This window comes from Pelobates fuscus, chromosome 5 (assembly GCF_036172605.1).
Source record: "Pelobates fuscus isolate aPelFus1 chromosome 5, aPelFus1.pri, whole genome shotgun sequence".
NCBI lineage: Eukaryota > Metazoa > Chordata > Amphibia > Anura > Pelobatidae > Pelobates > Pelobates fuscus.
In genome coordinates, this window is record NC_086321.1 from 383,289,576 (window position 1) to 383,303,433 (window position 13,858).

The 13,858-nt window shown below is 41.9% G+C and overlaps 1 protein-coding gene across 1 annotated transcript; it reads right to left on the reverse strand.

Moving 5' to 3' along the window:
- Positions 1 to 9,610: 9,610 nt before the first annotated feature.
- SOCS3 (suppressor of cytokine signaling 3) lies at positions 9,611 to 13,241 on the reverse strand. Its single transcript, XM_063453446.1, has 2 exons — positions 13,170 to 13,241; positions 9,611 to 11,336 (listed from the first exon to the last, which is right to left on the reverse strand). Exon 2 carries the CDS (start codon positions 11,245 to 11,247, stop codon positions 10,648 to 10,650), a length of 600 nt encoding a protein of 199 aa, XP_063309516.1. The 5' UTR covers positions 11,248 to 11,336; positions 13,170 to 13,241; the 3' UTR covers positions 9,611 to 10,647.
- Positions 13,242 to 13,858: the final 617 nt, after the last annotated feature.

A 13,858-nucleotide genomic window follows, 5' to 3' on the forward strand; every position in this document is an offset into this window, starting at 1 on the left:
TCCTAGTGCACCAAACCCCTCATTCAAATTCTAAACACAGCAAACAGATGTCTAAATTAAATCTAAGACCAAGTGGTCTCGGTAAAAACTCAACGCGCGTTTCGGCACTGGCGTTGCGCCTTTGTCAAGAGCCAAAACGTGCGTTTAGGACTGAATCAATATATTAGTAGAGATTAGACTTCTATTCTCCGAGCATCCTAAAAGACAGAGTGTTAGGAGCTGATAATTATTGAAGTTTCCTTTCGTTATTTTAGATCCTCTATTTTGGTATTACTTTACTGATAGGTTCTTTATACTTTATCCTATTATCTACAATACCAGGGATCTAGACTACATTTTTTCTACCATAAAATAGGGGGTGTTTCTTACTGAGGGGTATCTTCTGAAGCTACAATATCACTCTACTGACCATAATCTGACGATCTCTTTTTTAGTCAGAGTGTCCTGTCGCTTTTCATTTTCCTTTTACGTTATTACCCTCAATCTGTCCCTTAGCTTGATTTACTCCCCTCTTATAGTTATCTGGATACTTAGTTATTACTCCATTGGGACACCTATACTCATCTCAAGTTTTTCAGGTGACTGCATTCCAGTGACTTCTCTTCACACATACCAATAGCTACATTGACTGCTGAGACATTGTTGCATATATACTACAAACCACAAATTACACTGTTATCTCAGCAGCCAAGTTAGGAGCTAACCTAGGGTGTGTTGGATCTATAGCACGCAACAGATGATTCTTATATTTTACATTTCTTCACTGTATATACACTTTTACCATTAGTATTTGTTTAATATTTGTCTCCTTAAGAGGGGTTAATAAGATTTATTATTTTTCATATATTTCATTTACGTTCTATACTGGCAATTTGCTGCCATAAAATCATGAGCAAATTTCTCTTAGGGTATAGGGACTGATAATTGGGAGGACCCTTCTGTAATCCCTTTTCAGTCTCTTTCTCTTTTCCACACTTGATTTATAACTAGTGGTGGAGCTGCTGATATAAATACACAGTTGATAACGTGCAAGCTACACCCTAAACATGACAGCCATCTTTCACAACAATGTACTGCTATATACTCATACCCTCAGTGCAACTAGCCATGGTATACGCACGTTCAGCCTAGCATGCTCAAAAATAACACACTTCTGTCTAAAAAAATAAATAAAAATAATACAAAAAAATCTAATTCTTACGAATTTATCTAAATTGTTGCTGTCTAGGAGGTGGGAGGGTCTGGGAGGGGGGTCTGCTGCTGATTGGCTGGAATGTGTCTGCTGACTGTGAGGTACAGGGTCAAAGTTTACTCAATGATGACAAATAGGGGGCGGACCGAACATTGCATATGTTCGCCATCCGTGGCGAACGCGAACAAGCTATGTTCGCCAGAACTATTCGCCCGCGAACCGTTCGGGACATCTCTAGTCCTCACCCAACAGCTGGCAGGAATTAAGAATTAAGAGTTTTTTTTACTGTTTAATAAAGCTGTGGCCATTGCCCTTATCCACTTAAAAAGGTGTCCAGTGTATTATTGGGGCATCGGTGGGATGGTATATGGGTCAGCAGTCATGGAGGCAGCGCGGGTGGGGGTGTAACCGTCAGGCTTTGCTAAAATAGTTTTGCAAAAAATGCCGCTACAGCACGTGAACACTCCAGTCACCATAACACTATAGCAAGATGTAGTGCTTATGGTGCCTGGTTACCTACCTGTAATCAAGCGGTGGGATGGACTCTAAGTCCTTCAAGCATGATCGATCCTTCCCAATGCTTTTCATAGAGAGGAGGGTATCCATGGAAAGCGCTGAATTTCAGATAAAATCTCAGTGCTGTCCAAATCTGACTGAAATAGCGCTATTTACTAAACTGAGAATTGACGGGGATTCAAAGAGAATTAAAAATTTAAATCGAAAAGAAGTCAAGTTTTGAGAGTGTTTCCATTCCAGAATTTTTTTGTCTGAAGTTCACCATACATTTTTTGACCATTCTCAGTTTAGTAAATAAGGTCCTAAAGTGTGCTGTTGGGTCTCTGGTATTGGGACCATCATTGTATTAATCATTGACTTTGTGTGTCGGGTGCGGCCTTGACGTCTCATGCTGTAATCGAGAAATACAGATTGTTCTACGAGGACGTAACGCAGTGAACACACAGTTACTTTGTATCCGTTGCAGCAGTATGTGGCGCTGCTGTATTTGGCTCCCAGATAGGGATTCCCTGACACCCCCGCCTTCCAAGATCTCACAGCTGGTTCTGACTGCGCACAGCTTAGAATGTGCAGTGGAAAAGTTGCCTCTGAGCGTTTGGAAAAAGTGCAGGAATAACCTCTTACCATGACAACCAAAATACAAAGCTAAATCATAGAATGAGCGGAGAGGTTCTGTAATCAACTGGTCCCACTGCCCCCGTCTGTCTGACCCCCTTTAATATTTAGGAAAGTTAACGGTCACAACATGCCCCTATGTGGCCTGGCTCACTATTTGTGTAAATGCGAAATGTCACCAGAACCACTACAGCTTAATGTTTACAGCGTGACGCTATATTGGGGTAAACTCCTATATACTGTGTGTCCTGGGAGCTTCCCACATCTGAAATGAATGTAGAGATAAGTCATTGCTGTTTGTTGTTGAGAAATATCGATCACAATCAGGAATTGTACGTTCTCAGCCTTTCCAGTATTCTGCTATTACGAAAGAAAAACTCCACGCTGTGTCCAGTTTAAAGGAAATCGAGGACTAAACGTGATGTCAGAATTCACCCAGAATTCCTGTCATTGTTAGTCTGTGCAACTTCCCGATAAGGGAACATTTCCAAATCACATTTCTAGGTCTACTGTTGTTGCAGTTTTTGTTACTTGGTACTCAGGGAACGCAGCCCCCCCCCCCCCCCCCCCCCTCCAGTAGGTGGTGGGATACAGTTAGCCATTTGGGGGACGTTTGAAGGGGTTGGCTGGATGGACTCTGCGAAGTGTTGGGTCTGATCCATTAAATCGCCTTCTGCCAAGTTGGTAAAAGGTAAAGATGGCGGATGGTTGGGTTCAGTTATCCTTCATATTAGCCGCTCGGTCATAGTATGACACCCTGCTTCTCACAGTATCGGTTATATACTACAGTGAGAACTCCCAGCGATTCCAAATTCATTTCAGATTCAGGCCAGAGTAGCTGATAACAGAAGTGACTGAGAGAGTTTTTCCTATTCAGTTATTTTGGTCTACGTTTTCCCTGTACGTATCACTGGCTGCAAGTGATAGGAGTTGTACTTCAGAAAGAGTTTGAGACTAGAGGGTTGTTCTACGGCTCTACGCTGACCGTAGCAAGTTCCTGTACACAGCACTCAGTGTTAGTTATGTGTTCCTGCACCCCGGCCCACGTCACCCCCCCCCCCCCCTCCCAATTTCCTGGCACTGGGAGAGGAATTTGTGTGTTTTTCCTTAATCCCATTGCTATAGAAACAAGGAAATGCGCAGGGGGAGGGGCTACCAGGAACCTCATTATTAGAAGGGTGACGCATAAGGAGCATTCCTAAACAAAAACTGGATGAGACTAATCTAATCACGTCAGTTAACCCTGCCTGGGGTGACACTCATGTACCCGTGTGACAATACTCAGTGATACTCTGTATTAACCCCGTGTGTGACAATACTCACTGATACTCTGCATTAACCCCGTATGTGACAATACTCAGTGATACTCTGTATTAACCCCGTATGTGACAATACTCAGTGATACTCTGTATTAACCCCGTGTGTGACAATACTCACTGATACTCTGCATTAACCCCGTATGTGACAATACTCAGTGATACTCTGTATTAACCCTGTGTGTGAGAGTACTCAGTATTAACCCCGTGTGTGACAATACTCACTGATACTCTGTATTAACCCTGTGTGTGACAATACTCAGTGATACTCTGTATTAACCCCGTGTGTGACAATACTCAGTGATACTCTGTATTAACCCCGTGTGTGACAATACTCAGTGATACTCTGTATTAACCCCGTGTGTGACAATACTCAGTGATACTCTGTATTAACCCCGTGTGTGACAATACTCAGTGATACTCTGTATTAACCCTGTGGGTGACAATACTCAGTGATACTCTGCATTAACCCCGTATGTGACAATACTCAGTGATACTCTGTATTAACCCTGTGGGTGACAATACTCAGTGATACTCTGTATTAACCCTGTGTGTGACAGTACTCACTGATACTCTGTATTAACCCCGTGTGTGACAGTACTCACTGATACTCTGTATTAACCCCGTATGTGACAATACTCACTGATACTCTGCATTAACCCCGTATGTGACAATACTCAGTGATACTCTGTATTAACCCCGTGTGTGACAATACTCAGTGATACTCTGTATTAACCCCGTGTGTGACAATACTCAGTGATACTCTGTATTAACCCTGTGGGTGACAATACTCAGTGATACTCTGCATTAACCCCGTATGTGACAATACTCAGTGATACTCTGTATTAACCCTGTGTGTGACAATATTCACTGATACTCTGTATTAACCCCGTGTGTGACAGTACTCACTGATACTCTGTATTAACCCCGTGTGTGACAGTACTCACTGATACTCTGTATTAACCCCGTGTGTGACAGTACTCACTGATACTCTGTATTAACCCCGTGTGTGACAATACTCAGTGATACTCTGTATTAACCCTGTGTGTGACAGTACTCACTGATACTCTGTATTAACCCTGTGTGTGACAGTACTCAGTGATACTCTGTATTAACCCCGTGTGTGACAATACTCACTGATACTCTGTATTAACCCTGTGTGTGACAGTACTCAGTGATACTCTGTATTAACCCCGTGTGTGACAATACTCACTGATACTCTGTATTAACCCTGTGTGTGACAATACTCAGTGATACTCTGTATTAACCCTGTGTGTGACAGTACTCACTGATACTCTGTATTAACCCTGTGTGTGACAATACTCAGTGATACTCTGCATTAACCCCGTGTGTGACAATAGTCAGTGATACTCTGTATCAACCCGGTGTGTGACAATACTCACTGATACTCTGTATTAACCCCGTATGTGACAATACTCAGTGATACTCTGTATTAACCCTGTGTGTGACAATACTCACTGATACTCTGTATTAACCCCGTGTGTGACAATACTCAGTGATACTCTGTATTAACCCTGTGTGTGACAGTACTCAGTGATACTCTGCATTAACCCCGTATGTGACAATACTCAGTGATACTCTGTATTAACCCTGTGTGTGACAATACTCACTGATACTCTGTATTAACCCCGTGTGTGACAATACTCAGTGATACTCTGTATTAACCCTGTGTGTGACAATACTCAGTGATACTCTGTATTAACCCTGTTTGTGACAGTACTCAGTGATACTCTGTATTAACCCCGTGTGTGACAATACTCACTGATACTCTGTATTAACCCTGTGTGTGACAGTACTCACTGATACTCTGTATTAACCCCGTGTGTGACAATACTCAGTGATACTCTGTATTTACCCCGTGTGTGACAATACTCAGTGATACTCTGTATTAACCCTGTGTGTGACAGTACTCACTGATACTCTGTATTAACCCCGTGTGTGACAATACTCAGTGATACTCTGTATTAACCCTGTGTGTGACAGTACTCACTGATACTCTGTATTAACCCCGTGCATTCAGTACTCACTGATACTCTGTATTAACCCCGTGTGTGACAATACTCAGTGATACTCTGCATTAACCCTGTGTGTGACAGTACTCACTGATACTCTGTATTAACCCCGTGTGTGACAATACTCAGTGATACTCTGCATTAACCCCGTATGTGACAATACTCAGTGATACTCTGTATTAACCCTGTGTGTGACAGTACTCACTGATACTCTGTATTAACCCCGTGTGTGACAGTACTCAGTGATACTCTGCATTAACCCTGTGTGTGACAGTACTCACTGATACTCTGTATTAACCCCGTGTGTGACAATACTCAGTGATACTCTATATTAACCCCGTGTGTGACAATGCTCACTGATACTCTGTATTAACCCTGTGTGTGACAATACTCACTGATACTCTGCATTAACCCCGTATGTGACAGTACTCACTGATACTCTGTATTAACCCTGTGTGTGACAATACCCAGTATGTGACAATACTCAGTGATACTCTGTATTAACCCCGTGTGTGACAATACCCAGTATTAACCCTGTGTGTGACAATACTCAGTGATACTCTGTATTAACCACGCGTGTGACAATACTCACTGATACTCTGTATTAACCCCGTGTGTGACAATACTCACTGATACTCTGTATTAACCCTGTGTGTGACAATACTCAGTGATACTCTGTATTAACCCCGTGTGTGACAGTACTCACTGATACTCTGTATTAACCCTGTGTGTGACAATACTCAGTGCTACTCTGTATTAACCCCGTGTGTGACAATGCTCACTGATACTCTGTATTAACCCCATGTGTGACAGTACTCAGTGATACTCTGTATTAACCCTGTGTGTGACAATACCCAGTATTAACCCCGTGTGTGACAGTACTCACTGATACTCTGTATTAACCCCGTGTGTGACAGTACTCACTGATACTCTATATTAACCCCGTGTGTGACAATACTCACTGATACTCTGTATTAACCCTGTGTGTGACAGTACTCACTGATACTCTGTATTAACCCCGTGTGTGACAATGCTCACTGATACTCTGTATTAACCCCATGTGTGACAGTACTCACTGATACTCTGTATTAACCCCGTGTGTGACAATACTCACTGATACTCTGTATTAACCCCGTGTGTGACAATACCCAGTATTAACCCCGTGTGTGACAGTACTCACTGATACTCTGTATTAACCCTGTGTGTGACAGTACTCAGTATTAACCCCGTGTGTGACAATACCCAGTATTAACCCCGTGTGTGACAATACTCACTGATACTCTGTATTAACCCCGTGTGTGACAATACTCACTGATACTCTGTATTAACCCTGTGTGTGACAATACTCACTGATACTCTGTATTACCCCGTGTGTGACAATACTCACTGATACTCTGTATTAACCCCATGTGTGACAGTACTCAGTGATACTCTGTATTAACCCCGTGTGTGACAATACTCACTGATACTCTGTATTAACCCCGTGTGTGACAATACTCAGTGCTACTCTGTATTAACCCCGTGTGTGACAATGCTCACTGATACTCTGTATTAACCCCGTGTGTGACAGTACTCAGTGATACTCTGTATTAACCCCGTGTGTGACAATACTCACTGATACTCTGTATTAACCTTGTGTGTGACAGTACTCACTGATACTCTGTATTAACCCCGTGTGTGACAGTACTCAGTGATACTCTGTATTAACCCCATGTGTGACAATACTCACTTATACTCTGTATTAACCCCGTGCATTCAGTACTCACTGATACTCTGTATTAACCTTGTGTGACAGTACTCACTGATACTCTGTATTAACCCCGTGTGTGACAATACTCACTGATACTCTGTATTAACCCCGTATGTGACAATACTCAGTGATACTCTGTATTAACCCCGTGTGTGACAGTACTCAGTGATACTCTGTATTAACCCTGTGTGTGACAGTACTCACTGATACTCTGCATTAACCCCGTATGTGACAATACTCAGTGATACTCTGTATTAACCCTGTGTGTGACAGTACTCACTGATATTCTGTATTAACCCCGTGTGTGACAATACTCAGTGATACTCTGTATTAACCCGGTGTGTGACAGTACTCACTGATACTCTGTATTAACCCCGTGTGTGACAATATTCAGTGATACTTTGTATTAACCCTGTGTTTACTAAATCTTCAGTCACAGTTAAAGCCTTTTTAGAGAATAATAGTGCTATAATATACACATAGTATTACATTCCTCTATAATCCAGTAAAATGTATGTTATGTCTGCGGTGACCATGTCATCACCAGTCAGACATCTTTATTAACCCTTCATGTGAGAGAGAACACTATCAATATTAACACCTAAGTGTTAAAAATACGCCCTGTCTAATTAGAGATTTTACCTTTTATCTAAAAGAGGTTTAGCCTTTGGACTGACACTAAAAACCTGCAGTTATTTCAAGTTGCGTATAGATCTGGGATCGTAACGTTATTTTTATTCTGTGTTTTCCAGAATGCGAAGATCTGTAGTTTACAAAAACCTGGATGTTGGCGTTCACCATCTCTGGTCTAGATTAATCAAATCAAACTATTAAGCCTTATTCACAATGAGACGCACACACAGACTCTGCACAAATCATATTCATTACTAGGGATCGACCGATTATCGGTTTTACCGATATAATCGGCCGATATTCGTTATTTTCGGCAATATCGGTATCGGCCAATATAGCTACCGATATTGCCGATAATACCTCCTAGGACCGCCAGGCTCATTACAAGCCCGGCGATCCTGGGGGGGCCGGCAGCAAGCGCTGACTTACCCTCCCAGCAGCTCCATGTCTAAATCTCGCGAGACCCGCGGCTGCAGAGCGTTGCCACGGGTTACCATGGCAACGCTCCACGCGGCACTAAGGGACGCGAGATTTACACTGGGGAGCTGGAGGAGCTGCTGGGAGGGTAAGTCAGCGCTTGCTGCCAGCCGCCCCACAGTACTTAACAAGCCACCGGACCACCAGGGAATACTATATCCCCCCCTCCCTGGTAAGAAGCAGGTGGGGGGGGGGACTAAAAGAAACAAAAACAATACAATTTAAATATTAAAAAAAAATATAATAAACATAAAAAATCCCCCCCTCCATTTTACACAAATTACATCACTACACAAACACACACACACACACACTCACTGCATGACATACATACACACTACACAAACACACACACACACTGCATGACATACATACACACTACACAAACACACACACACTGTATTACATACATACACACTACACAAACACACACACACACTGCATTACATACATACACACTACACAAACACACACACACTGCATTACATACATACACACTACACAAACACACACACTGCATTACATACACACACACTACACAAACACACACACACACTACACAAACACACACAAACTGCATTACATACATACACACTACACAAACACACACTCTGCATTCACTATACACACACTACACAAACACACACTCTGCATTCACTATACACACACTACACAAACACACACTCTGCATTCACTATACACACACGACACAAACACACACTCTGCATTCACTATACACACTCTGCATTCACTATATATATATATATATATATATATATATACACATACACACACACTACACAAACACTCACTGCATTCACTATACACTCTGCATACACTATATATACACACTACACAAATACACACTGCATCCACTACACACACAGCTCCCCTGTCTAAATACACTTCATCCACTACATGTGGCATGTATATTTTGTGCATTTACCGTTAGAAAGAGTTTATTTTTTCAAAATGGTAAATGTACAGAATATCGGCAAGTTATCGGCTATCGGCATGAAAGTTCACAGCTTATCAGTATCGGTATCGGCTCTAAAAAATCAATATCGGTCGATCCCTATTCATTACAAAAGATTTTTTTATTATAAATTACTGAAATGATCTGTGTAAAATATAAATATGTGCAAACATTAACTTGGAAATTTTGATGGCGCTGGCTGCTATGTAAACATGGCTGGAGTCGAGAGATTCGCCATTTTATTTTGCGGCCTTGCCACCCTCCCACAAAGGGGTCTTCTGGTGCAAAGTTTCTTGTGCAATATAAAAATAATGAAAAAAAAAAAAAAAAAAATGCAGCAGTCAAATCCTGAACTTTTAAAGAACCGTTCTTAGTTCAGTCAAGAAAATGTCAGGAGAGGACATCGAACCCCTGCTTTCCCAGGTTCCTCTTCATTTGTTAAACCTTCCAAACAAACATCAAACGTAAATTAAATCCTTTTTCTTTGCTTGATTCTTGTGCAAAAATAACCATGAAGTCTACCAGAAGCCAGCATTGAGGTCTGCATGGTACGGATTCTACCGATCACGCGGATTGCTGACAATAATGCCCTGCGCATGCACAAGTAACTCCTCCTTCCAGTAGACATGTTTTAAGGCCATATTGGTGATGCTGTGATAAATAAACCGTTTTGGAACGGCTGGACATTCAGTGCGAGGCAGACAACGTTCTGGTCTGATGCCGGGGAGGGAACCAGAACCTCATCTGTGCAGCATTGGCTTAGGGTCCCCCCTCCATATTCTTGCACCCGGCCTGCAATGAGAACTTGGGGTGTCGGGGGGCGGAGAGCAGTGCGTGCTATAGATGCTCTGGTAATCAGGACAGTCTCTGTACGAGTATTCAGTGCTTTATATTTCAACACACTCTCAGAACCGAGTCTTCCACTCACATGTACTAAATAAACCGTCTCCTCCCGGAATCCTGAGTACTTTCATTGAACTGTACTCAGTATCTGAGCGATGGACAAACATCACTTCTTTCTTCTGCTTTCTTGCCACTGCGTGAGCACTACTTTCCACTCAGCTCATACTGTGTATTAGTCATGCCAGATGTGTGTGCATCCAGTAATTTATTTCCACTTTGTTTACCCTGCGAGTTAGTTACACAGGTGAATCGTATTCCTGTAAAAAGTCCTTAATGGGCAGCGGTAGCTGATCCCGGCCTTGGAAGTTTTCAATCTGTCCGTTCACTGCTTTCCTGCAGAGGTGCTGTAAAGTGGAAACATTGGAGGATAGGGGTCGAGAAAGGAGCAAAGGGACCCTTTCCCCTCCAGAGAAAATGTAATACGCTCTTTTGTTGCAATTGCTCGAGTCCTTGGCAGGCATGTAATGGCGCAGAAGTTTGAGAACGCAATCAAACCGTGGAACCGGCTGCGCGCTGCGTGGGTCTGTCTGTAAAGAGAATCCACAAGGTTCACATTGAATCCGTAAATTTTTGGTGCCAGATTCCGTTTTCACACTGAGCGTGAAGAAATGTCGGTGGTCAGAGCTATCCCGGATTAGGAAGGTCCCAGCGGGTTCGGTGCTCAGCAGCAGGTTGGCCTGGCTACCCGTGACGGTGCTCCAGTAAAAGCCACTCTCCTGCAGTTTGCGGACGGCACTCAGCACCAGGTTGTACTCGCTGCGGGAAGAGAAAGTCTTGAGCCGAAGGCTGGTGTCCAAAGCCCGGCTCATGCTCGGGAACTTGCTCTGTGTTACCATGACGGTGGGAGCCAGCTTTGCTGAAATTAAAGCTTAGTAGGTCTGAACTTGACGTAGGTGACGAGTTTAGCCTCAGCTCATAGCAGAATCTGTGAAAGAAAGAGAGAAAGAACGTTAGGGTTTGGTACAACACAAGAAAAACCAACTGAAAAACCAAGAGTGACTTGAGAGGTATAGACAAGATGGACACACTCAGAAGAGGATGTAGATCCTTCCTCGGGCAATGTATTATCACCCTACATCCTCTGGATTAATCGACAGTATGCAGTAATGGGCTGTATTGTCTCTCAAATGAATCCTGAATGACAACTCATGGCCTAAATCTGAGCAATAGGATGATAATCTGAAACCTGGGTATATATTCTGATGGTCCTTTAAGGCTGGAGAACATGCGGGCTACTGGCTTTCTGGTCAATAGCAGGTTTAGAAGAGCAATGCATCTGTCTTAACGCTCTACATGTCCCATTGATTATCATTCGTTGAGCACCCTCGTGCTCTGAATAGCACATTCTGACCTGGATTGGTCCCGAGGAAAGGAACTAGCTAGGAGTCAAACTAATAAACAGCCTCCATCTCTGGGCATTTCATATCTCACATACAGACCGTATAGACGTGCCATATCAGACATGTCTATACACCCCCACTATCGTCACTGCCATATGGTATCACCGTGTCCGATAAAAGAGAGAGAGAGGCCAGGTCTCCATAAAGAAAGTTAACGTGTACGGTAAAAGCCAAGCACTCAGTGGCAAACAGACGTCACACGGGAGCCGTAACTTACAGAAACACAAACGTCATTTTATTTACTAAACACTGAGTTCTAGTGAGAACTGAATTGCGAAATTTAAGAAACTGAGAAAAAATTGCCAAACTGTGAACGTGGCAAAGTTTCATTTTTGCTTAACAAATCTTCTTTTGTTGCGTAAACTTTAAATTTGGTTTTCGATTCACTAGAACTCGATGTTTAGGGCGGAAAGCCTCGTTCCTCTGATTTATTTTCATTTTATAATCTCTGGGTCTGAGAAATATGAGCCGTTGTCAGAAATCTGAATGAGAAAGCATTCTTCCCCACCTTTTCACACCTTAGTAAATCTCCCCCACGCCAATGAGTAATCCATATTTCTTGTAAAACCTCCCCCACCCCCAGTAATGAGTTCTTAATAAATGAAGCTTACTAAGAAAATAAATACTACGGAGAAAAATGTTTTAGGTGCTCGCCCATACAAAAAAAAAAAAAAGAAAGTGGACAAATTTTACCATTAACCCCATCAATGCCAGAATACTGATTATCCACCAAACAGTAAAAGCTTATCTCCATTCACATATACATATATATATATATATATACACACACACACACAGACACACGATTAAATAGATAAATAGGCTTAAGTCACCGTTAACCCCTCAACTGCCAGGGCAAAGGCAAGGTGTACTTTAATCATTTGTCATGTAAAACTAAAAAAGATTGAAATGGTTTCTTTCTAGCCAGATCTACACCAATAGCAATAATATAATAATAAACACACTAATAATAATAGACTAATAATATAATAATAAACACACTAATAATAATAATAATAATAATATTGATAATAGACTAGTAATAATATTGATAATAATAGACTAATAATAATAATAATATTGATAATACACTAATAATGATACTATTGATAATAATAATAATAATAATACACTAATAATATTGATAATAGACTAGTAATAATATTGATGATAATAGACTAATAATGATAATAATACACTTATAATAATAATATTGATGATAATAAACTAATAATGATAATAGACTAATAATACTAATATTGATATTAATACTAGACTAATAATGATAATAATGATACTATTAATACTAGACTAATAATGATAATATTGATGATAATAATTCATGGTGCTGAATGTACCTGGAGAGGCTGCTGTACTCTGTTTGTCCCCAGGAGTTGTTGGAGTGAGCTGTACTCCTCACTGTGAGTTAGATACATTGATGCAGTGAGAGCAGTTGAGCCTTCCTCTTATACAAAGTATGTGAGTCCTGCCCCTTGTCCCTCCCTCCCCCTGCCCCTTGTCCCTCCCTCCCCCTGCCCCTTGTCCCTCCCCCTGCCCCTTGTCCCTCCCCCCTGTTCCTGGAATGAGCTATTCCTGTAATGTGAAAGCTCTGTGTGCTGGGCTCAGCCTCCCTATTCCTGGCAGGGATCCCCCACATCTAATTCACTAACACAGCTTCCTTCCAAGAAGACACAGGGCCTGGGGCCATTGTCTGGCAATAAACAGGTTAATAAACAAAGCACTGTTAACCCCTTACTCACCACTGGCATCCCACCTGTGTCATGGTTTGAATAAACCCCTGTTGTAAGGGATTAATTGTTATTATTATTATTATGTTATTATTTATACAGCGCCAACAAATTGTACGTCGCTACACCCTATGTTGGTGATGTTGATTCATGACATGATTTATTGTATTTGGTAACTGAAAGCAAAAGAGAAACTATTCAATTTACTGGCAATGGGTACAAAGTCCCTGGGCCTGGCTCTGGAAGAGTTAATGGCTGGATTTCAGGTTACACCATGCAGTGACGGCTCCTGCAAAGGG

What these genes read in the sequence shown, in the direction of transcription:
- SOCS3 (XM_063453446.1), bottom strand. Translation starts at nt 11,247, where the DNA reads ATGGTAACACAGAGCAAGTTCCCGAGCATGAGCCGGGCTTTGGACACC.